This window comes from Trichosurus vulpecula, chromosome 4 (assembly GCF_011100635.1).
Source record: "Trichosurus vulpecula isolate mTriVul1 chromosome 4, mTriVul1.pri, whole genome shotgun sequence".
Lineage (NCBI taxonomy): Eukaryota > Metazoa > Chordata > Mammalia > Diprotodontia > Phalangeridae > Trichosurus > Trichosurus vulpecula.
In genome coordinates this window covers 156,524,568-156,552,392 of record NC_050576.1, presented here as the reverse complement: position 1 = coordinate 156,552,392, position 27,825 = coordinate 156,524,568, and the positions used below count along the sequence as shown (strand labels likewise).

Genomic DNA, 27,825 nt, shown 5'->3' with positions numbered 1-27,825 from the left:
AGAAACCAGAAAACCGTTAGTGTTTGTTAATCTGGTCAAATCCTAACCACTCCCAGGCTTCTCTATCTCTTTCTCTCCATACCCCACCCCCGACAACTGCCCCCATTAAAATTTTTTTATTACTGCTAAGAGGCTTGTTTTCCAAGGACAACCTGGATACAAATTATGGTGATGAAGTATTTTATTTAGTAGCTTATTCTGTACAGAAAAAAAAAATACTCAAGCATCTTTTTCCTGGATAAATCTGACCTGGTTTAGTTTTTAGCGTAATGAATGGAAACACCTTTTCCTAAATACTTCTGATTCAGTAGAATGGGCCATTACTGGGCCAGAGGCCCAAGCTAGCTTTATAGTGAAGGCAGCAGCATGTTACTTTAAAAACAAACTAGATAAGCCAAGTGAGGGAGAAGGACTAGGGTAACAGCCTGGGGAAGGGAATAATATTCCTGCCACGCAGGGTAGGGGAGTTGTAGGTAACCTCTTCCTTTCCTTCAGGCCACATATGAAATCCCCAGGTAGTCTCATTAGATTTGGGAGACGCTGAGGGACTAAGCATAGTGTGAAAGATGCAGCTGGCTCTTCCCCAGAGCAATTGTACCCTCTTCTCCTAGCTATACAGAAGCAACCTATCTTCACTCATGACAGGATTAGGGTCTACCTGCCTTTGGAGGCATCATCCTCCTAAGTGCTGCTTTCAACCAGCACTTAGATGCTTAAGCATCTATCTTAGGAGTACCACTGGTACCCTCCATTGGAGGGTTGAGATGAGGGAGCCACAAGGGCAAGGCAGAATCTTCCTACCCCAGCTCCCCTGCCCCCACCCCCAGCTTACATGATAGGGAGGCCATGATAGAATCTCGGTGATGATGGTCATTACCCCTAACAGCTCAGGTTGTAGTTGCCATCACCTCTGTGAATAGAAAAGAATATGGACTACTAAGAGGGACAAATTGGATTGGACTATACTTAAAAAAATAGTGCATGTGGGCCAGGAGCCAACTGCTAGGATTCAGAAACAGAGATAAGACATTTTCCACACTTAGCCTCTACACTAAGAGTGAGAACCCAAAAAGCCTCCTCCCCAAGAGCTCTCCTTTCTTACTTTCTCTGCTTCTTCCCCTACCCACCAGTAGGCCCCCTTCAGGCCCTAGCAGCAGCACTGGGCTGTGGGGAATGATTAGTTTTCTGAATATCACAAGCTCACAATAGATGCCTCTATTTCCCACAAGATCAGCCCATTCCACCCTTTCTCAATCTCCAGTGACCTCAGAGCCAATCCCCCAACTTTAGACTGTGACCAGAAGCAGTGGCCATCATGAGACAGGGAGTCCGGGGCATCCCACCCATCCCTCTCCCAACCTGCCCTGTGTCCTGCCCCTCACTGTAAGTTCTTTGTGCACTTTTCTGTATACATATTTACACATGCAGATATGTATATATTATATATTATTTATTCTATCTCTCTTCCATAGGTAAACCTTCTATACATGTCATATGACCTTTCCCCCCTTATCTAAGGTGTCTAGTGTTGTAAGGAGGTGAATGTAAGGCATACAAGTTTGGTGGTTTTTTTCATGGTTTCAGTGGGTTCCCTCATTACCACCACCTTCTTCTGTTTTCTCACCCCAGCCACCTCAAGGACCCCACCCCTTGCGGGAGTTACCAGACCATCCTCTGAAGCATTCCCCATCTGTATCCCTAACTCTTCCTTTTTCCCCAAATTCCCAGATATGGTTAGTGGAGATATGATCCATTTTCTTAAGAACTGCCCATATCTGGAGGCACATCTCACAGTTTAGAAGAGAAATAAGACTCATCTGGGGAGAGACTGCCCTCTGTTGAAGGCATTCAGGGTTGGGTAGGAGAGTGGGATCCCTGGCATGTGGGTGAGGGGATGAGTGCCAGATCAGACCAAAGGAGAACATGCCAAATAAAGTGCAAGTTACATGGAGGCCTGGAGCTAGGGACAGGACGAAAGTAGGGAAAGGGCCACTGAGGGAAACCAGTGAATTGGGTTCCAGTCAATTTCTCAAGTTTGCTTACTGTCCAAAGAGTTGGGACTAAGACTAAGGGAGTGGAGGGAGGGAGGAGGAATGACTCATGTAAGGGGGTGGCAGCTATGTGCAGAAGAAACCAGATGGATGGGGACTGATTAGGAATAACATATAGGTAAGGACATTATATGTCAGTGTGTAAGTGTCCCTTTCTGTATATAGACACACGTACAGAAGAAATCAGGAAAGTCTGATTGGCCAGAAGATGGCCCCCTCCCTTCTGGTCCCTGTGGAAGTCTTTCAAGTATCTGCAAGCTTCAACTCTGTCTAAACTCCACCTAGGCCAGGGACCTCTAGAGGGGTTTATTATAGGTAGAGATCGATGGAGAGGTGGTATCAGGCTCCACTTAACGGTTGTGATTAGCCAAGTCCAAAAGGCTCTTCATGGGTGGAGCTTATGGAGGTGTGGTCATTTTGTGATTCTGGGGCCAGCCTGGAGCTACTGGGAGCCTGTCTACAGGGCTACAGGATGAGTGTACATAGGACAGTTGGATGCAAACACATTTTTGGTAAAACTATAGGTTGGAATGTGATTAGCTGGGCATAGGCTTATATAAACCACCAGATAGTTGCTTCTGCTATAGCCTACTCTCTCCTGATGTAGAGACAGGGTCTTCTCTCAGGTACCTCATTTAATGACATTCCACAAGAACTCTGCAAAACTTGTCCATTACCTGCCAATAGGGCTACCCTCCATGGATATGGAGGCTTTCTTCGGTGGCTCTCTAACCAGGGAATGAATCACAGATTCGGAGCTAGAAAAGACTTGAGAGGCCAGTTAGCCCACCTGATTTGCAGATCAAGGAAGTGAGACCCAGAGAGTTTAAGTGATTTGCTCTAGGTCACACAGGTAGTAAGTGACAGAACCAGCATTTGAACTCAGGTTCTCTGACTCCAAATCCAGCATTCTTTCTATTGCATCACACTGCCTTCCTTGGGTGGGCTGTAATCCAGTCCTGTTTCTTTGAGAAGACTTGCCCACTAAGCATCTGGGACTGAGTTCTAGGAGAACAGGAGGGTTGGGACAAAGTGGATCCTCTTCACTTTCCTCTGGGCCCCAGGAATGTCATGTTCTTCTTTCTGAGAGCATTCAGGTGTTTACCTAATGACCCAGGAAATAACTTGTGCTTTTCAGAGGAGTACAGGGTGAGTGGGGGTGGTAATAGTGACTTCCAACCATAGATCTTGATTTCTATCCAGTCCTCAACAGCATATCACCAGTTCCTTGAACGTATACCCAAGCTGCTTTACCCAAAGGCCTGTCATATGGAGAACTTCCCACTTGGTGAAATTGGTCCAATTTTCACTAGAGTTTCTCGGCCCTGAGATCTTGTCTTCAATGTAGCAAAGAATAAAGAAAAGTCCTCTCCACTTCCCATTCACCTTGGGAAATAGAGCCAGTATGGTAAGGGAAAAGGGACATTGAACAAACTGGTTGGAAGGGAGGGATACCTAGGTGCAGCTTCTGTCTGAAACATCATCTCAGACCCTCTCCTGAGGCTTCAGACACCTGAACCCTTCCTTGGAGAACCCTTCCTTGAATAGCCTAGGGAGATAAGCACCTGGATCCTCAATTTGAAGACTTTTAAACTCTGTGAGTGTGTGATTGTGGTATGACTATATGTTGTGGTCATTTATTATGATCAATCCCAATCTTTGGGGATATAGGCATCAAAGGAAGGACAAGTCAGATCTGGGACATAGTGGGGAGGGTCCACTTGGGGAATTGTGAAGGAGCAAATGGTGGTGATCAAGCCCATAGGTTTGGGCCAGAAGGGGAATCAGTCTCATCAGAAGAGGAAGTAGTGTACTCTGTTGGGGTATAGCAGGGATACTAGGACAGGTTGATGCTTTATCCACTGCCAGGTCCCAGTATCAGGCATATCTAAGAGTGTAGTTCCCAGAGTGACCAGCAGAGAGAGCCTGGGCTCAGGGAACTAGCTGGGTAGGAAGGTAGAAAAGAAGTCCTCCATCCTCAAGGCACCAAGTTTCATAAATGGAGCAGAGTCCATCCATCCAACTGCACAGTTCTCTTATGGAGTCTCCAGTAATGGCTGAGATTTTCTAATCCTCTTCAGCCCAATCTACTCTGTCCCAAATACCCCAAACCTTGGCTTGGAGGTGGTACTCAGTCCAAAGAGGGACTGTTCCCTCAGGCTGGCCTAGGCAAATTATAGGCCACTGGGTATAGGGAGATGGGATTGGGAGAAGGGTGATTCTGGGGCTCTCTCCAATGAGCCTGGGCAGGTCACCCCACCTGGGAGCTGGGAGAGAGAGAACAGGCATGAGTCAGGGGGTAGGGTCGAACCAGAGAATATCTCCTCTGGCCAGAAGGGGTGAGGGAAGTGGGAGTCAAAGCAGTCAGACATTGCTGATTCGTACACTGAGGGCACTGCCCTCCTTCCCTTCCTGTTCCCGGAAAGATTCCTCTAGCTTGAGCTTTTCAGGGTCCCCATAACGGACAGTGGTATCTCGGAGGCTGCCGGGGGGCGTCACCTTCACAACCTGGTCAAAGAGGCTGAAATCAGCCACGTACTTGCCACTAGCAGAGAGTGAGATGGCAGGTGTGAATTCATAACCCCAGAGGATCTCCTCCGGCAAATAGGATGTGCGCACTTGGCAGGTGGCACTGGTGGATTCCACTGTCCCACTGAGGATCAGAACCAACTCAAAGTCCCCCTCACCACTTCGCAGGGGCAGGTCACGCAGAGGGCTGGATTCATCCACCACATGGTAGAAAGTAAGGGGTAGGATGAGGAATGGGCTGTCAGAGGCTGTATCCACCTGGAAAGCCACATTGACTTGATTGAGCCGGATGCTCTCCCCTTCCTTGGTTAAATGGGTCTGGAGCAGCTTACCTGTCACCTGGCAGCCAATGAGAAGGCTTTTGCGCATGTTGGCAACACGGATCATAAGGCAGGGTTTGCCATCATGAGTGGCCACCACAGCATGCTGGCTGAAACGGATGGTCTCAGCCCTCTTCTTGGGCCGGGCAATTTTGGCCAGGAAAGTGCCTGTGATAAAGATCTCCAGGATGGTAGTGAGCACCAGCTGGGCAATGAGGAGGACAATGGCCAGTGGACACTCTTCACTAATATAGCGGAACCCGTAGCCAATGGTGGTCTGTGACTCGAGAGAGAAGAGAAAGGCACCTGTGAGCGTGTGTACTTGTACCACACAGGGTGTGTGGTTAGCAGGAGGCCCTAGCTCCAGCAGGTCTCCATGGACCACAGCTACCAGGTACCATACCACACCAAACAGAAACCAGGTTCCTGCAAAGGTGGCAGAGAACAATAGCAGCTTGTAGCGCCACTGCATGTCAATGAAGGTGGTCCATAGGTCCTTGAGGTAGAGGAAGCGCTTGTCAGCAATGTGTTCCATGCGGATGTTACTGCGGCCATCCTTGGTCAGTACCCGCCGGCGGCGCAACCCCGGACCCATCAGGGGCCGGCTCTCTGTCTGGGTGGTCTGGCTGTAGTACACCTTTGCAACTGAAGTCATCTGGAGAGGAAGACAGCATGACAGAGATTTATATAAGACTCTGGCCATCCTCTGGCAGCCACGCCAAGAGGGTCTCTGAAAATTCTATACTTTTCTGAGGGTGATGCTACCATCAGCCTGGCCTCAGATTTGACCACAGTCTCATCCCACCATCCCCATATGGGAGTGAGGAGAGACTGAAATGGGACCCACTGCTTCTAAATAGCCCTAATCTCCATTAGGCCCCATAACAAATCCTCTGGAGCTTTTGCTTCTAAGGTAGGATTCTGCCTATGCTGGTGTATGTCATGAGCAAGAAAGGCAATCCTATGAGAGCATCTCCAGGCCTGCCCACTACCCCAGTACAGAGAACACTGATTTTGTATCAGCACCGGGGCTTGAATTCTGCCCCTGCCACTCCTGGCATGACTTAGGGCAAATTCACAATCTCTCTGGGCCTCAATCTCCTCCCCTGTCAAATGGAGATGTCTCTAAGATCCCTTCCAGCTCTCAGTCTATGTCTATGATTGTCCCCATTCCTAAACCTAGTGAAGACACAGAGATATTTAGCTGTCTAAAAAATAATAACAGCTGACATTTATATAGTACTTTAAGGTCCACATCCAAATCATGCTGGATGTGTGATCCTGGACAAGTCACTTAGCTTCTCAGTGCTGTGGGTGGTTTTAAAAGACTATAAATTGTAGAGAAGGTGCTGACCTGCATTAGCATAAGGAATTTTTCCATCTAGGAGTTCCTCATATATCAGGTCCTGTCCCTGTGCCTTTTTTTAGGTTGTGTCACTTGAGCTTTACAAAACCCACGTAGATACTGCAGATTTCATTATCCCTGTTTGATAGCTGAAGAAACTGAGGCTCAGAGGTGGCTTTTAAACCCAAGTCCCTCCTGACCCAAAGTCCAGCCCTTGGTCTACTACATCACAACATCTCAGAAGCTGGTCTCCCTCTCCTCTGTTCCGCTTGTCCCCAAATAATGCTTGGTGGTTAATCTCGTGCCTGAGGGACTCCGCATGTAACAGGTAAAGGTATGGACAGGATTCACAGATGCACATAGGACAAAGGAAGCAACAATGAAGGAAGGAGCTCTTCTGAAGGTGGTGGGGCAATTTCTTAAGGGGCCCCTGGGTAAGACTGGTAGATTTCAAACTGAAGAATTGTTCTGGCCCAGGGAGGAAGGTGGAAGAGGGATTGAGTGCTAACTACTGATGGTGTCTGACCAGACTTAAGTTCGGGACTGCTGTGCATCCTGCCAGTAGAAAAGTGAACAAAGCACTGAAATAGGAGACCATCTCCTCTAGATTGGATATGTGGCACCCCTGCCTACCTGTGGAGTAACTTGTACTTTTCCAGGGGTAAAGAAGCATTGGTGAACTGAGCCTCTACATTCTGCCTGGGGGCCTGGCCTCCTGGGGATGTCCTGGCCCTGCCCTGGGGAGATAATTTCATCTTGAGAAGCAGTACTCCCAGGAAGACAAGTCACTAAGACTTTCAGAGCACCCAGGGGTCTAGATTGCTGCTGCTTTTGCCTTCCCTTGTTTGAAAAAAATTTTAAAGAGAGATTAAGGATGATTCCTCCTGGAGCATAATCAAAGTAATGACAATTATGCCCAAACTTCCTAGGAGGGTTTTTCTCATTGGTCTCAAGCTTCCAAGGGGAAATATCTCTGCTGCATGTGTAGTGACCCTAGAAAAACCAGGACAAACACAGCCTCAATAGCCCATCTCACTCAGCTTCATCCTCATGGGCACTAGGGCCCTTGGCTTCTAGCTGGCCTTTTTGCCACCTCCGCCTGTTGTGTCTGCCACCTCCAGTTGTTGTATCTGCTGGTGCCAGCTGTTTTATCTGCCTCCTTCATCTGTTATCTGATGCCCCCAGCTGTTGTGTCTGCCACCTCCCACACCCCAGTGACTTGGCTCCTCATGGAGAGCCAGGGCCAAGAGTGGCTGCGAAAGGATCTCCCTCTCATCCCCTCCACCTTCAAACTGGACCCAGACATGTGGCAAGGCAAGCAGGCCAAAGCTCCAATGACATAGAGGCTCTGTCCCCACTTTGCTCCCACTTCTACCACCAGAGGGTGATGTTGTCCTACTCTTCAGGACTCAAACCAAAGTCAAGCTCAGAGAAGGCTAAGAGAGATCAACATCAGAAGAATCACAGGACTTTAGAGCTGGGAAGGGACCACAGAGATCACAGGATCATAGATTTCGAGCTGCAAGGAGCTTTAGATGTTATATATTCTAACTCCCCTTGTCATACAGATGAGAACAATGAGGCCCAGAAAGATGAAAGAACCAGGCCAAGGTCACACAGGAAGTGAAAGAGCTGGCACTTGAATGTAGGGCAGCTGACTCTTGTCCCAGGCTATAGTGGGTGGTCATAACCAGATTCTGCACAGGTGCTTCTCAATGCTCCTCCCCCCCCCTTCCTGTGAGGTGGAATAAAACAGCTAGTCTTAACCACAACGCTCACCTCCAAATTCCTCACACCCTTAACTATACTAGGGAGGGTCCTCTAATTTACCCAGATATCTTAATCTATAAAGCTCTGGCTCAGAGTCGTAAAGGGAATTTTCCCCCTTGGTCATTCAGCTAGTACGTTTTCAAATCCGTTTTTGTCTCCATTTTACAGAAGAGGAAACTGAGGGTCAGTGGAGTAAAATAACTTTACTGTTATCACACAGCTGTCCAAGTCAATGCAACAAACATGGCTTAAGCGTCCCTCTACAGAGACAAAGATCAAATTAGTCCCAGCCTTCCAGGAGCTAATCTACCAGGGATCATAAGTTTTGAAATCATGATTTGAACCTAGTTTTCCTGACTCTTTTTCACTAACCATTGGACCTCTAAAAGTGAATGGACAGGATTAAGGAAGCAATCTGTACCTGTGAACGAATTCCACATACCTCCATACACAGGGGAATCAAACACAAGGTCAAGAACTAAAAGCTTCGTGTTCTAACCAGCTATGTAAGCCAGCCACAGAATGCATTTATCACAATTATATTTTTTAGCAATGGATTTGCCTTCTTAATGCTATTTTGTTGAAACTCCTATTAAAATTAGGTTACCTCCTCTTCCCACCCTGACAACCAGGGGAGTTCTTGATCAAAGCATGCTGAGAGACCAGTGGGAGCCAGGTTGGTAGGAAGACTTTACTCAGGGCTAATGCCCTGGATGAATGACATGGGTAATTAGATGTGACAGCATTCTTTTTTGTTTCCTATGCTCAGTGTTCTCCAGCTTTCTTCTATTGTTTTTTCAGTCTTCTTTATTCTCCCCACTTTTCTTCTATGAGTCCACTTACCCCCCCTTATTTTCTGATTTTTGTGTTGTGTCCTTTGTTTCTCATCCATCCTGTCATCTCCTTGGGTATGTTTTCTCCCCTTTCCTAGTTTCTCCTTCTTCTTTGTCTCTCTCCTCCTTTGTCTCTGTCTTCCCCTCCTGTATTGTTAATGTATTTTTGCTTAATGGGAAGATCTTTCCCATCCATTAATAGGCCCATGTGACCTTCTTAAGTCACGTGGAAGCCTAAGTCACATGAATCCGAGTCACATAAGCCTGGGTCACTAGGGTTGTGATGTCCCCTGACCCTGAAGAAGTGTAGATATATACTCTGAGGTTAGCATTTTGCTTTGGGGCTCACTCATTGGAAGTGTTCCTATGACTTAGCCAGATGAGACTCTGGGTAGCCATTAAGGAGCCCCCCAGCTTTGAAAAACCCAGATGGTGGTGCTTCTTTCTCTGGTGACTATGTATGCATTGCTTTTGGTCAGACAGTTGGAAATCCTGTCCGTTGGTCTTTGCTGTTTCTGTTTGCTCTGTTTATATATTTCTGCTTGTAATTTCTGTTTGTGTTTCCTCTGAAGTTCAGGGTGCTAACTTTTCCCCTCAACTAATTGAATGATACATATATATATATATACATATATATATATATATACACACATATATATGTATGTTTGATTAAAGTAAAATTGCTGACCCCTTTTAAGTTGCTTTCCTTTAGATCAAAGAATCTGTGCTAGCAGCCCTCCTGTGTGCTAGTGTTATTGGTCTTACACCCCCACAGCAGCTGCAAGTGGCGTTGTTGTTACACCTCCCTCTCCTCATGGGGGCTCCCCGGTTTCTTGTGTTGGATTTGGAGTCAGGAACACCTGAATTTAAATGGCACCTCAGTTCTATTCAACAAGCATTTATTAAGTGCCTACTACGTGACAAGAATATGTTAGGTACTGGAGAAATACTAATAAAAATTAAAAATGAAATAGTCCTTGCCCTAAAGGAACTTACATAATAACTCTCTCTCTCTCTCTCTCTCTCTCTCTCTCTCTCTCTCTCTTCCCCCCTCACCCCTCTCTCTCTCCCTCTCTCTCTCTCTCTCTCTCTCTCCCCCCCTCTCTATTTCTATCCTTTCTCACATACGCATACTCCCACATACTCTTTCCCTTCCCTTCCTCTCTCATTCATATACATATATATTCATATATGTATATATGTATGTTTGTTTATGGTTGTTATGAGGATCACAGGAGGCAATCTATGTAAAGCTCTTTGCAAACTTTAATGTACTGTATAGATGTCAGCTAATAATACTATTTTTTCTTTATATCTGTGATTTTTTTTGGTGAAGGGAATTCATTGTGAGGGATCTAACTCCCACTAACAATGTAAATTGGCAGTTCTACACTTAGAGTTTTAGAAAATTCACTGGGCATCAAGAGGTTAATTGACCTGCCCAGATTCACAAAGTCAGTATGTGTCAGAGGCAGAACTTGAACTTGGGTCTTTCTGACTTCAAGGCCAGCTCTCCATCCTCTACCCCTATGATGTCTCTATAGGAAAGATATCATTTCAGAAAATTTTGGAAAAACTGAATGGCAGTATCTGTTCCACTTTTGGAAATCTCTAATTATGAAAGTTTTCCCCTATTTTGAGCTAAAATCTGCCTTTCTTCAACTTCTACCCTTTCCTCCTCCTTATTTCCTCTGGGGCCAATCAGCACAAATCTGTTCCCTCATCTATGCAGCAGCCCATCAAATACATGAAAACAACTAGGTTATGTCTTCCCCCTCATCCCTTGTCTTCTCCAGACTAAACACCTTAAGTTCTTTCAGTAGATCTTAGAAATGGTACGCTTTCCAGTCTTCCCACCATCCTGCTCTGCTTCAAACTCACTAGAGTTTTTCCTTTCTGAAATGTGTCCCCATTTCTCCAGGGGTGGGCTGACCAGACCAGAGGTCAGGGAGGCTATCCCGTCTGGTGCAATTTTAGCCCATTCCCATTTGTTTTGCCATCCAGGGAAATGGGAAATCATTCCACAATCTCATCTTGCCAGGCTTGGCTTTATATCTTTAATGGATTACCAATTCCAACTCAAACATCAGTCTGGCCTAAAAGGCTCCCAAAGTAGATTAAGTACAGTGAAGCAGGATCTTGCAAAGACATCCAAGTTTGGGAAGGGGGAATGGACAGATGAGAGGAGATACAGAGAGAGAGAGAGAGAGAGAGAGAGAGAGGGAGGAGAGGGAGAAGCATTGTGGGTTAGGTCAGCTCGGGGGAAGAATGGGGTTGGATTTGGGATTTATTATCTTGAGGCAGCTTCATTTTTCATTAATTTCTAGAAATATAGAGAAGTAAAAATGGAATTATATGAACAACAAAACTTGGAGTGGGGGAGGGTGGAGGGGACAGGATGAGGGTTATGTGTATGCGTGTGTGTTCATGCTTATTTCTGGCTGAGTCAAAATTGCCTCTATCCCCATCCTCTGCCCTTCTCCCTTTTCCCTCCCATCCTTTGGCCTCAGCCTGGCACATAGGCCCTGGGCCCATGGCAGAAGAATAGGCTTTTCTTCCCTTGTGTCAATGTTTGGAAAGTTTTCATTGCCCGAACAAAAAAGAGAAAAGGCTTCAAAGTGTTTCCTGGGAGCCAGAGACCTCTGCTTGGCCCCTTCAGTTCCCCCATGTGCTTTCCGGTTAGGGGAAGGAGGGAAGGAGAGATGGGACCATACTAGAGGCTCTTCTCAAACCATCCAGCTCCTCTGTCTGATGGGCTGATCTTGGCCGCTCCCTCTTTCCCCCCTTCCCCCTCCCAAGCCCAATAATTCCCAATTTTTAGGTCATGCCCTCTGTCCTCTGGAAAGAGGGCACAATGTTCCTGCAGAGAGTTGCCCGGAGGTTGGCACTCCAGGGCTTCCCTCTCTCAGTTTGTAAATTGAGGGCACCAGGAGGGCAGGCTCCCTGGGGCACTCAGCAGATGGATACTGGTTCTATGCACCCCCTCCCCACCCTCCAGGATCACCAGGCCACAGTGGGGACCGCACCAAGGAATCTGCCCTATACCAGGGCGGCAGTGCTATGTGTCCTGGCAACAGCTGGGGTTCTTTTTGTGGACCTGGGCTTAAAGGGTGACTGAGGACTCAGCTACAGTTGCCCAGGAGGAAAAGTTGGAAACAAAACTTCTCAGCCTTGAGTCCCATCAGTCATTCTCATTAAAGAAAGGGCTGAAGTCACGTGCAGCCCAGAGGATGGTATTCCAGTTCTTGCCGCCTCTCACCTTTCCAGTCCCTCTTACTGAGGAGTCAGAGGAAATGAGATTAATCCCAAACAGAAAAGACTGAAGTTAGTCATTGGGGTAAGCACATAATAGACAGTATGAAGGACCTAAGAGTAGTTGAATTGAGTTGAATTGGATAAAGGGAGATTATAGAGTCCCTTTCCTGGAGGAATCCTGGAGGAATTCTCTTCCTGGAATAAGGTTGAGGCAAGGGAATAGACAAGATGGCCTCCTCTCTCTCTCTCTCAGCCATACTCTGAGGGATGACGAGTCTTCTCTAAGCTTCAGCACATCCCTCTCTGTGTTCCAGAGGTTCTCCATAGGGAGGACCGCGTGGAGGAGGCTTCAAGAGAAATGGCAGAGGGTACCAACAGAGAGAGAAGATGTCCTACACAGAGGGCAGGGACACTGTAATAACTAGCATTGAAACACTGCTTTAAGGCTTACAAAGCACTTTGCAAATGTTATCTCCACCACAACACTAGGGAGGGAGGTGCTATTACTATCACCATCTTACAGATGAAGAAACTGAGGTAGCCAGAGGTTAAGTGACTTGCCCAGATTCTGTCGCATAGCTAGGAAATGTCTGAGGCCAAATCTGAACTCAGGTCTTCCTGATTCCAGGTCCAGCCATCCACCCAGCAGCCTTTTCTAATGGCTTCACTTACCATTTCAGCTCCCTTGCAGAGATTTGCCCCCAACCTCCTTCTCCCCAGATCTGACAGCCTGGACTGGAGGATGGAGCAGGAAGAAGACACCTTGATGTCAGTACACTAGAACTCCTTGTTGGAGAAGCAGTGTCCCACCAGCAGAGGGCAGGACTCTCTGGCTCGTGGGATTGGGGAGGGGGGGGTCACCATAAGTGCTGTTTGAACTGTCATTGGCCCCAAGCAGACTCCTCTCCTTCCCTGAACCCTCCCCCAAAACAGCACCTAATCTAATTTCCAGATGCTCCCAGGAAACTCAGGGCTATGCCAAGTAGCCCTTGTTTCTCTGCCACAGAATCACCAATCTCCAAGCCCAAGAAGGGGCTGGTGGGCAGAGGGCTAAGAGACCAGAGTACATTATTCTCTTAGATGAACAAAGACTGATGAGGTCAGGGATCCCCAATCTACTTTTACCTCTCCCTCACTTCCCTGGGTGCCTCCTCCCATATAACTCCCTAGCAAGAGGGGCTCCTGCAAATTGTCATGGGGGTCATTGGAGGGGTATATTTTTTAGTTATTAAGATACTAAGTAGAGCTGAACTTCCCAATTTTTGTCACCACCACCCCCAATCAGGTCATGCACCCTTCACCTTCCCCAGGCTCCCAGCTCCAAGAAGCTGGCAGGCCCTGAATGCTGGTCTGTGGCATGGAGATGGCCAGGCCCCAGGAGATAAGGCCTAGGGGAATGGAGTCCAAAGCACTATTGAGCTGTCACCAGATCTGCCACCAGCATCTTGGGCCATGGCCCTATGGAGGAGCCAGGAAACCGGAGAGGGGCCTGAGCTTGTCGGACCGGCTCCTCAGGGGTTCCTGGCCCCCTGGGCCCAGAATGAGGCCATACTGTCCTCCAGCAGGGAAAAGGGAAGAAGGGCAGGGGCACTGGCCTATGTCTCATCCCTGTTTTCCTAATTCTATGCCTCAGTTTCCCTGCCTACTGGGTAACTACCCTCTGGGGTATAAGGAAGTAGTAAGAGGAAAGTGTTTGAAAATCCTTGGTGGGGGGGTTTCAGAGAAAGAATAGAAGATTGAAGGAAAACCCTAAGGAATGGAGTGTTTCTGGGTGGCGGAGGGGCAGGCAGGATCACACTCCAGTAGGAGTACATGTGGGATCAGTTCCTTTATTAAGTTTTTTAGAACAGGCTGAGACCTCTAGAGGTCATTTCATTCATCCTCCTGCCTTACCTCTTTCAAACAAGAAAACCTCTTCTTTATTGAAAGAGGTTATGCGAGAGCAAACGATTACATATATACTCCTCCCTCATATTCAGTCACCCATGCTAGGATCTGATACTCCCTATTGTTTGAAAGTTCCTCCTTCTGTCTGCCCTCAGTCACCCTTATTGCAGCTGCAGCCTAACCTTTCAAGGACTTGGGGATTCTAATTCAGTCTCTCTTCAATCTCTCTTTCCTCCAGATTGAATTTAACACTTGCTCCTAGAGCCTATCCTCCTGGCTCTCTCCCTTTTTCTGTATCTGTTCTTAGTGACTCCTCTCCAACACACTTGTGAGCTCTCTGTCACTGGGGAACCCAGGCTTCTGGAGGAGTCACAGTCCTGCAGGGGAAACTGAAAAACAGAAAGTCACAAATCTGGAGCCAAGAGGCCCAGTAGCAGGACCCCTGGGTTCCTCTGCTAGGACTTAGGGGAATGAGCAGATTACAGGACCTGGAGGTCAAAGCCAGAGAGCTATGGACCCAAGAGATGTCCTCCAGACCCAGAAGGCATCCCTAGGAAGCATTCCTGACCCCCCTGGCTGCCCGTGGTCCCATGATACAGATTCCTGGCTACAGCTGAGAGGCAGTAAAGGTCCAAGTTCAACCTACCTCTGCCATTTATGTACTTGTGTGACGTCAGGCAAGTCTTGTAACCTCTGAACCCCTGTTTCCTGATCCATAAAATGAAAGTGTTGGACTAGATAATCTCTAATGTTCCTTTCAATTCTAAATATACGATCCTACCCTTTGATCAATAGAAAGGGAAACTGAGGCCTAGGGAGAAAGATTGGGAAGGTGAGAGAGGGAGAAGGACCAGCCCTTAGTCCCTGGGGATTACAAAGTTTCTACATTTTTTTTCCCTCCAGATGTATACATAAGTGGACTTTGAAAGATGGGTGAATTTTTCCACAGGCAAAAATGAGGGAGAGAAGGGAGAATAAGGCAGTAGCAACAGCTTGATTGGTTGTGGAAAAGCACAAGATAGAGAACAATAAATTGTCCGACTTGGCTGGATTGTTCATGTCAAGAAACTGGGTCAGAAGGGGCCTGTCTGAAAACTCCAAAGTGGAATTCTATGGCTACTTTTCCTAGACTGGTTCAACCTAATGGAATAACTCAATAAATAACCACTTTTCACCTCAGTTGCTTCATTTTTAACATAAAGATGGCAGGAATATCCCTGCCCTTTCCCCCAAAGCTGCCATTTCTCTTCCTGTTCTTTCCACAGGCCTCTGTCCCTGAGTAGGCTCCCAGGTCCTGCAGAGCCCAGTTATGCTGTCCCAGCCTATAAAAACATCTGGTTGGGTTCATCTCATGTTCTCCCTCTACTACATTTCAGGTAAGTGGGGTAAGAGAAAGAATTAGGAATCTGTCTGATTGGGACCAACACTAGGGAAGATGAAAACAAATGGAGTTAGGGGGGATGGCAAGGACAATTACAAGTGTACACACCAGACTGAAGATGAGGGCAAGTCCAATATTACTACCCTTCCACCTCAACCTAGATTTGATTCTTTTGAGGGCAGGGTGGTTGGCAGGAGTGAGGGGAATGGGGCAAAATGATCTCATAGTGGGACATATTGAAAATCTGTCAGAAAATTCAGAAAGTTTCAGAAAATTCCACAGCCAACGATCTCTGGAAAGCTTATTTTAGCTTCCAGACACAATTGTCCCTTGCTCGGAATCCTGGAACAGAGAAGCAATGGAGACTTTTGCCTAGAAAGCTGTGGAAGCAAGAACACAACCACCTCACTATCCCCAGTGGTTTTGGACTGGAGCAATGATTAGATTTTTGGGGGGAAGACCCATCCTGAGAGAAGACAGAAGGAGAAGGCAGGGAGGGAGAAAGGGACTAAGGCTAGGAGTTAATGAGGGAGAGATAAGGGGCTGGGGCTTTAGGAGAGAGAGGAGGGCCTGGAGGACACTGAGGAAGGGGCTGGGCCTAGGAGCTTTCCATGCATTCTTCATTTTGCCACACAGGGAACATTGGCAGTGTATAAAATATGCAAACAAGCGAATGAACTCCAGTTCAGGTGTTACTGTCATTAGTGTTTTAGAGGGTGTTACCCCAAGCCAGAATCCCTTCCCTGATACCTCGCTCTAGTCCCTAGGACGCTCATCTTGTGGTGGGAGTACCCCTATGGTTTCCCTCCCTGTCCTTCGAGGGTGTGCACTACCAGAACCTTGACACCAAAAGGTGCTTCATCTTTGAGAGGTTGTGAAGCCTAGCCCTGTATGAGCTCCAGCATCAGAAGGGATGGAGATTGGATATGAGAAAAGACTTCCTAGCACAAAAGCATCGGGGATAGTGGGATGGGCAACCTGGGGGGTTGGAGAGCCTCTCCATCTGGCCAGGCAGAACAAGGATGAGGTGACCTTTCCAGGGTTCTCTAATAGGTCTCCCTTCATCCTCTCATTCCCTCTCACATCTTCCTAGGTTGATGGGGCAGGTAAGGGAGAGAGGAATCCTCATTTGAAACATAGCTTTGGGGACTGAAACAGATGAGAGGTGCAGCGACCACACAGTGGGGAGTTGGCTTGCTGCTGAGGGGGGCCCATGCCCTTTCTGGGGGGGGGAGGATTCTGGAAGAGGTTGCTATGCCTTGCTCAGGAGCCGCAGGGAGTGTGCTCTAGTTAAAGTTTAAGCGGCTCTTGGAGTAGTGGGACATTCTCAGCCCCAGGGCCACATTCTCGAGGTCACAACAAGTGCAAACTTGTTACAACCTGTGTCAGAGCAGCAGGTGGCAGGCAAGGGCATGGGTGGGGGGGAGCTGGAGTGCCCATGGAAGAGAAAGGGGGTGCCAAGGCCTCCAAACCCAAGAACATGGTTAGGATGGGTCAGGGGGTGGAGGAGGTAAAGGACATGTGTGTATATTTGAGTAGGTGTCAGAGTATATGTGCAGGTGTGTTTGTGTGTGGCCATCAATGATGGCAAGAGATGTGAATGTCGTTGTGTCTGTAGGTGGGGTCTTGTGTGTACCTACAGATGTATATGTATGTATGAGCAGGCATGTGTAATAAGAACTCACATTTCTATAGTGCTGTGAGATTTACAAAGTGCTTTCCTCACAACAACCCCAGGAGGTAGGTAATGCAAATACTTTTATTCCTATTTGACATAGGGGGAAACTGAGGCTCAGAGAGGTTAAGTCTGTTGCCCAGGGTCACACAGCCAAGATGTTTTACAACTAGGATTCATACTCAAGTCTTCTGACTCCACAGTCAGAGGTCTTTACACTACACCATGCGGTGTCTCAATAAGCATATCTGTGTATGTGTCTGCATATATGAGAATGTCTTTGTGTATATGGGGATACATGTCTGCATGTATGAGTGTGTGCCAGTGTGTGTGTGTGCATATATAAGTGTCTGGATGTAAATGGGCAGGGGGTGGTGTGTCTGTTTTCATCCTATGTCAGGGGTTTGGGAGAACAGAGGAATGATAGTTATGAGACCATGCTGGGTATTTGTGACCATGGAGGTGGGCACCTCTGGAAGTGTCTCCTTCCTCCAACCCCAGAGAACCCACATTCCAAGCAGGAGTGGCTGCCCCCCCCAATTCAACTCCCACTGGGAATTCAGTGCTTTGCCTGCATCTGTGCCCAGTGAAGTCTGGACTTGCCAACTGCCCATCTTTCATGCCTGACCCAGGGGTGGCAGTGCCCCCTGCCCATTCTCCCCCACCCCCAAGGCCCCTGGCTCAGAGCCCACTCCTCCACTCTCCCCAGCCCCTCCGGACACTGTTGGGGGGGGAGGAGAGGCTCTGAAAGCAGGTGACTGTTTGGGGGGAACTCAGGGACAGAGCCCCCATTGTGCCTGCCTCAGAGCCGCCTCAATGGAGAGCTGGGGCACAAAGCGGCTTTGACAATGGGCCCTGCATTAGTATGCAGGGCTGGCCCCTCCTCTGGCTCCCTGTCCCACAGTCTGGGAGGGTATGTGTGTGTATGGTTGTGGGGGAGTTGTCGGGGGGAGGAGGATGCAGGGCCTTGGTGGGGGAGGACTGGGTCAGAGCTAAGGACAGAGATGAGAAGCCTTGGATCCTTGAGAGCTCCCTTAAAGGCACTAAACAGGAAAGAGAAAGAGGAAAGGGTTGAACCCCTTGACAGAGTCTGCTATTCATGATCCAAACCCCCCAAAAGCCCCAAGAAAGGATTTTCCAAATGAAAAAATGCCACAGAAACCCCTTAGGGATGAGGGGGGAAGGGAGGAATGGGCTTGGAAATATAGCATCCAGGCATGCCTCTAGAATGGGGGAAGGGAGGGGAGCTGGGCCCACCCACTCTCTGCCTTAGTTTCCCTGACAGTTTTTAAGGGGGTGGTAGAAGCTAGAGAAATAGAGCTCTTCAGATGAAGCTAAAAATGCCAGAGTCAGGTCTGAGGGTGGGATCCTGAAGGAGGGCGCTACAGCCACAGAAGTCTCCCTTCCCACATACCCCAGTTGGCCCTTCTCACATGCTTCATGAGGACAGACCAAGGTAGAGAGAGTACCTGAGCCCAGGCTTTTAGCCAGGGGGATCAGTGCTCATGCTCTGTGTCTGTCTCTCTTTTTCTGTATCCACCACAACCACCCTGTGTGAGCAGCAAGCAGTGTCAGTGTCCAGGCCTGTCCCCATTCATCCATTCAACAAGCCCCTTCATCCCCAACCCCACCTCCAGCTCCATCCCGACCCCAGGCACCAGGACACAAATCAGGGAGGGAACCCAGGGGTAGTTACTGGGGACAGCTGGCATGGAGCAGGGCACAGTAAAGGGTGAGACAGCTAGAAGGCCAGGAACAGAATTAAGGGAAACTATCTGGGAAAAGGTGACGGGGGGCCAGGAATGGCACTGAGTCATAGAAACAGGGCATACAAACAGGATGCACAACCAGGTGGGCAGCTGTGTTGCAAGAAATGCAAACTCCCATCACCCCCAGCCCAGGGCACTACACAGACTATGAGGTCAAGGAAGGGCATGGGCTTTGGAAGTTAATAGAAGAATATCAGGTGGGGGACAGACCAGCCAGAAACACCAGGTTGGCTATTTTTCAGATCAGTGTGGAAAGAACATTAGAATGGGAGACAAAAGACGAACCTGCTTGATTTCCAGTTCTGCTCCTTAGCAGCTTGGTGGTGTCTGGCAAGTTATCTAACCTGTCTGAGCTTCAGTTTACTATGCTTTAAAATGAGACTGATAATACTTGGGATACAAACCTCACAGGACTATTTTGAGGATTAAATAAAGTAGTATATTTGGGGAGACTGTATACTGCGAAGCACCAGAGAAATGTAAGTTATTGTTATTACTTTCCACACTGTCATCCTGAGATGCTCCTTGAAAACCTTATTACCCTCCTGTGACTTCAAGCAAACCACTTCATAACTCTAGGCCCTTGAGGGGACCTGTCCCAACATGACCCCACTTCACTGTCTCACTGTCCCTACATTACAGCAGCCTAGTGAGTCCTGAACTCCAAAGTCAGGCTAGAACCAGACTGGTGTTGGGCAAGGACATGCAGCATTTTGACCCAACATGACAAAAGTAACAGGGTCCCCATTTCAGGTCCCCATACTAAAACAGTGTAGGAGTGTGGGAAGAAGAAGGGAGAAGAGAAAGGTTTACTCCAGGAGGTCCTGAGGGACCGCTTCCTCCCCTGCCTAAGACCCAGGATGCCCAGGAGCCTCAGATCCTACTTTCTGGCATTAGAAGTGATTCTTCCTTCAATTTGGATTTGGAGTCAGTTCAGATCTTTAGTCTGTTACTCTCTGTGTGACCTTGGATAAATCAATTTTGTCCACGTGGTCTCTCTGGGCCTTAGTGTCTTTATCAATAAAATGAAAGGGTTGGACTAAATGACCTCTGAGGTTCCTCCCAGCTCTAAATCTATAACCTGATTGTACTTTATACTCATTGGATTTAGAAGTGGAAGGACGTTAGAGATTATCTAGTCTAACTTCTCCATTTCAAGATAATAGCAACAGTGCACATTTACATAGAACTTAAAGATTTGAAAACCCTTCGCCTAGGTTATCTCGCTTCATCTTTACCACAACTCTGAGGGGTAAGTGCTATTATTTACAGCCGAGAAAAGGAAAGCTAAGAGATGCCACGAGCTTGCCCAGGATCATACAGCTGATGTCTGAGGCAGGACTGAAACTCTAGTCTTCCCGACTCAAAGTCCCCCACTTTTCCCATGCACCACTTACTTCTGAGGAAGAAACTGAGGCCCAGAGAGGGGGAAATGACTCACCTAAAGACACAGAAATAGTAAGTTGCAGAGCTGGGCTTCAAACCCACATCTCCATGCATTTACTATAGCTTCTTCTACTACTAAATTATTAGCTCCTTGAATGTAGAGACCACATTTTATGGAGTTTTGTACCGTTTCCAGAGCTTTGTATAATGTCTTGTACAGTGTAAAATGTTTAACTAATATCTGTTCAATGAATGAATGATGAACAGTGAAAATGATTGGGAGTCCAACATTTTTCCACATTGCAACCTATATTGTTTCAGTCGTGTCCAACTCTCCATGACCCCATTTGGGGTTTTCTTGGCAAAGATACTGGAATGGTTTGCCATTTCCTTCTCTAGTTCATTTTATAGATGAGGAAACTGAGGTAAACAGGGTTAAGTGACTTGCTCAGGGTCACACAACTAGTAAGTGTCTGAGGCTGCATTTGAACTCAGATCTTCCTGACTCCAGGCCCAGCTCCTAGCTGCAACCTATAACTTTCTGCTTATCTACTCCCATGTCCATGCTGGGCACTTGGAGATTATCTCAGTCAGAAGTTATACTCAGCTAACTCCATGGGAGAAAAATGGGACATATACCCAATATAAATAATTTAAAATGTTAACACCGTAATTAGTACATATGACATCCTGAAAGATAGCTGGGCCTGAGCATGAAGAGGGATGCTATAGAGACTCACATATTTGGGTGGAAACAGTCTGGGAGGCCTTCCTGGATAAGGTGAGTCAGGAACAGTTTGCCAGGAAATAGGTCAGTGGTCAGCCAAGAGAAGGGGAAGGTGGGGGTCCTTACCTAGAAAGGGTGGGGGAGCGGTGATGGAATCTGTCAAGGCTCAGGGGTGGGAGAAGGTGAGGTATGGGTGAACAATGGAAAGGTCTAGTTTGTTTGCCTAGAAAAGTCTATAAATGGAGGAAATCCTAGTAGGTCAGTGCAGGGGGGAAGAGGGTCCCAAGTACACAGCAACAGCTTCATTCGGTACTCCTGTACAATTTACGAAGCTCTTCCAGGTACATTATAACATGTGACCTTCACAATAACTGTCACATAGGTGGGGGCAGACATTATAAAGTGGGGTTCCATTTTATAGATCAGGAAATAGAGGCTCAAAAATGATTACCTCATCTCTAAAAGGAGGGGGTTGGACTAATGCTCCATAAGATTCTAAAGGGTCTAAAATTCTGTGATTGTAACCTCTAGACCAGACCCTGAGGCAGCATGGGACAATGGAATGAGTACTGGCTCTGAAAAGTCAGATGACCTTGGTTCAAATCTTGGCACTGGATATCTGCATGACTTTGGGCAAATCATTTAACTTCTCTGATTTTCAGTTTCTTCATCTGTGAAATGGGGAGGTTGAAGTAGGTGGCCTCCAAGGTCCTCTCCAGCTTCAAATCTACAATCCCAAGACTCAAGGTAGAAGAGCTGAGATTTGAACCAGATCTCTTGGCTCCAAATGCAATGCTTTTTTTTTCTCCTTCTGTACATCATGATGCCTTCAGTGGAAAACCTATGATTAGAAAGTTTTCATTGGGTATGAGATGATTGTGTCACTGTGAGGATCTAAATAAGGAATAAGGAAGGCAATTCTCTGTGTGGGGTATAAAGTAGAGAGGAGTAGAGAGAGACTGGGTGAAGGTTGTTTGAGGTGTCCAAGCAGAAAGGGAATGTGGGCCTAGATGAAGATGGAAAGGTATAGAAGGACAAAAAGCCATGTTCAGGAAAAGCAGAATGATTGACAAGTTTGGGGGAAGGCAAGAGAGGGAGGACACAAAAGTTCCATGATAAGCAATGTAGAGGAATGAACCAAGGACACCTGGGTTTGAATCCTGAATCTGCTACTTATTATCTGTGTGACCTTGGGGAAGTCACTTAATTTCTTGAGCACTATCTCATCTGTCAAATGAGGGGGGTGACCTAGATGATGGCTGAAGTGTTTTCTGGTGGTTTCATCTAGCCCTAAAATCTTATGGTGAGCCCAGGGATTAATGTCATTGGCCAAAATGGAGAAGATGGAATAAGGGACTTTGGCAGGGGAGGTGGGGAATTGAAGTGCTTAATTTTGGACCTACAGCGTTGCCCTGTGGGCAGTAGGAGATTTGGAACCAGAGATGTGGAAAAGGTGAATGGAGCTGTGGAACTGAGGAATGAGACCTCTTTATCTATCAGACATATACTTAGCACACAGTAGGTACTAATTGAATAGTTGGTGATTGAATTAGACAAAGTTTATTATGTACCCATTGGGTGCAAGGCATTGTGCTCCATGAGACAAGGCTCTGAGAAGTAAGTCTAGGGTAAAACCCACTTTAAGAGGTCAGGAGGAGGAGATAAAGGAACATCTAGAGAGACTGAAAGAGAACCTGGTAAAGATTGGGGCCCCTGAAACCTGGAGGAGAAAGGATGCCTAGGGCACCACTGTGGAACTTTAGTCTCTAAGATAATTCTAGACTGGCTGGTCCTCCACGGTCACATCTATCCCTTTGTCTCTGAGGCAGAGCCAGATGATATGACTTCTTCCCCAGGAGGTCACCTGGGACAAAGAGGTCACAGCCTCCCTTTCCTTTTCTCTTCTCTACACTCTCTATTTCAGATACCTTTTTCTTATGCATCATCCTCCTATTTCCTCAACTCTACTGTCCTCAGTGGAGAAAGGAAAGTTCAGGTTATACACACACACATGCTCACACACATATACATATATACACATATGTATATATACATAAATATTTGTGTATATGTGCATATGTATATAAAATAATAATTATTATGCATTGTACACACACTAACCTCTAAGTGCTTTGAAGACCACCATTCAGCCTTCCTGCCTCACTCCAGGTTCCCCAACTTTCTACTTTCCAGACTGAGCAGCCCTATAATCTCTTATTTCCCACCCAGTAGAAAAGAATTTAAAGAAATTACTTTACCTCTATGCACCTCTGTCTCCCCATCTGTAAAATATAGGCTTTGTGTTAAATTAAGTCTAAAGCCCTTTCTAGATCCAATACTCTATTAAGTATTTGCTTCCTTTTCCTAACCACCTGTAATTCTCAGCCTGGGTTATGGATTTGACATGAAAAGGAAGGAAGGAAGGAAGGAAGGAAGGAAGGAAGGAAGGAAGGAAGGAAGGAAGGAAGGAAGGGAAAGAGAAGAGAAAGGAAAGGAAAGGAAAGGAAAGAAGGAGGGAAAGGAGGGAGGAAGGAAGGAAAGGAAGAGGGAGAGAGGAAGGAAGAAAAGGAGGAAGGAGAGAGGGAGGAAGGGAAGGAGGGATGGGAGGGGAGGGGAGGGAGGGAAGGGAAGGAGAAAGGAAGAAAGGGAGAGAAGGGAGAAAGGGGGGAGGGAAGAGATGGAAAGAAGGAAGGAAGGAAACACCCATTTATTTAGCATTTGCTTTGTGCCATGCACAGTGCTAAGCATTGGGGATATACATACAAGCAAAAAGAAAGAGCCCTTGCTCTTGAGGACCTTCCATTTTAAAAGGTAAGATGACACCCAAAAGGAGCTCAGAAGCAGAATTGGCTGGAGAGGGAGGATGGTTCTGAAATCCAGAGAAAATCAGAATCAGAACCAGGAGGGGAATGAATGCAAGCTGGTCTGAATCCCTCCACAAAATAGAGGCTCCTAGAGGAACTCACTGATGGGAATAGGTTTTCCCTACAGTGTTTTTCCCTTGTGCTTTTTAAAGGCTCCAGGAGGGGACCAGGAAGAGAGGGCATCCTAGGACAGAGACACTTCAGGGAGAGGGTTAGTTAAAGGTAAAGGGAGGAGCGCTTCAACCTGAACAATGAATGCTAAGTCTGGCAAAAATTGGTATCTCCAAGCATGAAGAAACCACCCCTCCTCTCTGTGATCCCCCAATGAGAGGGGCTGTCGAGTTGGTCCAGAGACAAGGGAATGGACAAGATGATGTCAAGAGAACCTAACCAACTCTAGTTTCAGCCTCTCCTTTGCATTTATCTAAGACCCAGATGAACACATCTTCCTACTCTCTGTCTACACACCTATCACTACTGGGGTTTTGGATCCCCTTCCTCAACCTTCTTGTGGTCCCATCTTAGCACTGTATCTTGGTTTCCTATACTCTCTTTCCTCTATCTAGGTCCTCAGCCTCACCCTGCCATCTCAAACACTTGCCCTTGTCTTGGCAGGACCATGAACCAGTCAGGCAGAAGGAGAATCTAGGCCGGGGGAGGAATGGGTTCCAAAAGCTGGTTTTTTCCTTCTGTCCTAAATAACTTTTGGCAACAGGCTTTGGGGGCTCCACTACCCAGTTCTATTCTCTCCAGCCTCGTAGCCAATGCCAAAGGGTCACTGCCCTGCTCTGCCCTGTGTCTAAGATCCAGGCATCTTCCCAACTTGATTCTGGAGGGTCCCTCTATGGTCACTCTGCATTACCTTACCCACCCACCCCCAAGATCATCAATCTCAGGACTGCACAGAATTGGGAGAGGTTGGGAGAGAGACCTGATGTGCCCTGACCCTCAAATCTTAGATTCTTTGAGCCAGGGAAACAAGTAGAAAGGATGCAGTAATACTGGCATCATGGACATCTGAATAAATTTGCCAGCCTCTTCTCTCTCTCACTCCCAAGCTCTTAATCTTAAATTGATGATAGAACTGACTTCATGAGTAGGGAGTGATACAAGAGGGTATAAGGTAATTGCAGGGGGAGCAGAGGAGGATAATTCTGCCCCTGCACACCAAATATACACCCACCATGTGCAGCAGTGTGGGTGGAATCACATCAGACATAGCAAGGGGGCAGATGGGGTTCAGAAGAGTGGAGACAGAGCAGGATATAAATGGCAAAACAGTAGTGGCTTTTGCTCAGGGTGAGGAGTGGGGGGTCAGGCTTTGTGCCAAAGCTACTATAAGGAATCTGGACCATTCCCTCCCCTCCCCATTAGTGGAGTCATTGCCATTTGATATCCACAGAGACGAACTGGCTGCTCAGGCAGGGTGGCGAGGGGGGGGGGAGAGGGAGGAGGAGGGATGAATCTGAAAACAGCAGCTCCTTTCAGGGCCCAGGTTGGCAGGGGCTTCTGGAGGCCAGAAAGGCCTGGAGCCCCCCCTTTCTCCCTACCTTCACCCTGGTCACCAAAGGGGCTAGGGAGAGGACATGGAAGAAGAGAAACTGACATCACTCAAGACTATGCCTACTACCTCTGTAGACTATCCCTTGCCCCTCTTCCCATCATGATACTTCCCCCCCACTACAATTCTGAAGAATTTGCTGGAAGCCAAGATACCTGTTTTCTTCCAGGTCCCCTGAGCTTCACCCCTATCTAACCCCCAACCTAAATCCAGAGATCATCAGTGCTGACCTCTGAACGAAAATACAGTATGGTGACCACAGTTAGGCTGGGAATGTGCTTAGAGATCCTATACCCCTGCTTTTGCTGGACCATCCAGAATACCTAGGACCTAGGGTTGAGATTTTTGTGGCTAGTCCTGGTCCTGGTTGGACTTGGAGCCCACCCTCTGAAACAATACCCCTTCAGCCCCTCCTGGAGTATTTTTCCTCTCTGACTTCCTAGGAGGATACCTTCCCAGAGAAGAAATATGATGTGGGAAAGGGCACTGAATCTGAGCTCAGGGAAACTGGGCTCCTAATGCTGGCTCCATTATTTATTACCTGTGGTGGAGTCACCACTTCAGTTTCTCATCTGTACAATAAGGCTAGAGGATCTATAAAGTCCCTTCAGGTTCGGTTCCTGATCTGTGATGCTATGATGATCCCACTCCTCTCTCCACCTCTGGGAAGAACAATCTCTTCCCAGTCCACACCGGAGCTGAAATCCCAACTAAGGAAAGGCCAGGAACAATCTGAATTCACTCCCCCTACTCTAGCCTGAAAGTTCTGATCTCCGTCAGTCACTGAGGGGTTAACCAAAGGGTCTTTGATCAGTCCCTGGCAAGGGGTGGAGGTGAGGAAAGAGAAGTATAATGGGGAAGGGGAGGTAATTGCCCCCTACCTTGTCTCCCTCAGTGGACCATTTCTCCCTGCTTGTTTTTGGAGTCTTCAAATGGTCCCACTGCTCCCCTCACACAGACAGCTGCCTGCAGTCGCTGGTTGCAGGTGGGGAGCTCAGTCCTAAGCAGCTGAGAGGCGGGTGGGGATGGGGAGGTGGAGTAGAGGAGGTCACAGGGGAGTGGGTGCACGTGCTAGGGAAAAGCCCCCAAGCTAGGAATGGGGCAATTGGACCAGGCAGAGATTGTCATCACTTTAACTCATTCCCGAACGAGAGCCGTGTTTCTCCTAGTGTGTGGTCCAGCGCGAGTGCCGAGTGCCTGTCACTATTCGAATTTTACTATGTGGGGAGCGGGATGGAGGCTTCTAAGTGTTTCTGGGAGGAGGGAGGCACTGCCTTTGTCATTCAGGGAGCATGTATGTGAGGGCTACATCTGGGGGTCACTGTCACGGACTGAGGAGCTGTGTCGTCAGTTTGGGACCGCCTGAAGCTCCCGTGGAAGTGGTAGGGTGGGGAGAAAGGAGACAAGGGACCAGAGATTCCCCCACCTCAATCCTAGGTGGTGGGGGAGCCACTACTTCTCAGTGATCCTTGTAAGGACTTCTATAGAGGGCGAAGCTAAGGAACGGGACGCCGAAGTCCGCGGAGGGCTGGTTGAAAGTCTCTGGGTTGGGGTGGGCAGCTCTCTACGATTCCTGTTGGAAACACCAGCTTCTGTTTGTCACCCCCCGATACCCCAGGGGCACAGTCGCCGCATCCCTTACCTTGGGTTCTGGGCAGGGAGGCACCTCGGACCGGGTGGCCGAGAGAATGGACTGAAGGCTTGACTGACGGGGCGGGCTGGAGGGTGAGGAGGGGAGCGGAGCTGTGTGACGGGCGGGGCCGGGCTCTTAAACTAGACGAGTCGATCAGATAAGGGCTGGGCCGGGGCCGGGGGCCGGAGCCAAGGTCGGGCCGGGCCGGGGGCAGAGCTGGGCCGGGCCGAGCCGCCCCCTCCCTCCGCAGCGATGGAGCCAAACTTTGTGTGAATGGAGGGGCCAAGGGGTGGGGGGCGGCTGAGGGATGGTGGGGGGGAATGGGCGGAGGCGGAGGGGGGGGGGGTGTTCCCCAGTGACCAATAAGAGAGTCGAGCGCTGAGGACCTGTTGCCGGGATTGGAGGGGGATGAGCCGGGGGGTGGGGTGAGTGGGCCAGAAGTGGGAGAAACAGACCCGGAGAGACACATACAAGACAAGTGAGAGGGAGAGCACAGACAGACTGCCAGACACAGAGTCAGGGAAATACACAGGGGAAGTGCAAAGATGAAGAGACAATAAGAGGTAGAGAGAATCAAAGCAAAGAGGAAGCAAGAATATCGGAGGAGGGTGTGAAGCCAGAGCTGGCCGGGGGTGGGGGGGGGGGAGGGAATGTGGGTGTGGAGGAGTGGAATTGAGGTAGAGTTAATGAGGTGGAAATAAATTCAGGAAGGGCCCAAGTTATGCCGAAGGCTCCACTGAGAACAGCTCTTGGGAGTGAAACAGGGCTTGGGCTTGTGTCTGGCCTTGGGAATATGATAGAATGACAGGCATTCCTTCATTCATTGAGAGCCTACTATG

At 48.0% G+C, this 27,825-nt stretch overlaps 1 protein-coding gene across 1 annotated transcript; it reads right to left on the bottom strand.

The window, feature by feature from the left end:
• Nucleotides 1-163: 163 nt before the first annotated feature.
• KCNJ10 (potassium inwardly rectifying channel subfamily J member 10) lies at nucleotides 164-27,261 on the bottom strand. The gene is made up of 2 exons (XM_036758256.1): nucleotides 26,996-27,261; nucleotides 164-5,555 (listed from the first exon to the last, which is right to left on the bottom strand). The coding sequence occupies exon 2, from the start codon at nucleotides 5,553-5,555 to the stop codon at nucleotides 4,416-4,418; it is 1,140 nt and encodes a 379-aa protein (XP_036614151.1). The 5' UTR covers nucleotides 26,996-27,261; the 3' UTR covers nucleotides 164-4,415.
• Nucleotides 27,262-27,825: the final 564 nt, after the last annotated feature.

Coding starts and splice junctions, on each gene's coding strand:
- KCNJ10 (XM_036758256.1), bottom strand. CDS start 5,555: ATGACTTCAGTTGCAAAGGTGTACTACAGCCAGACCACCCAGACAGAG.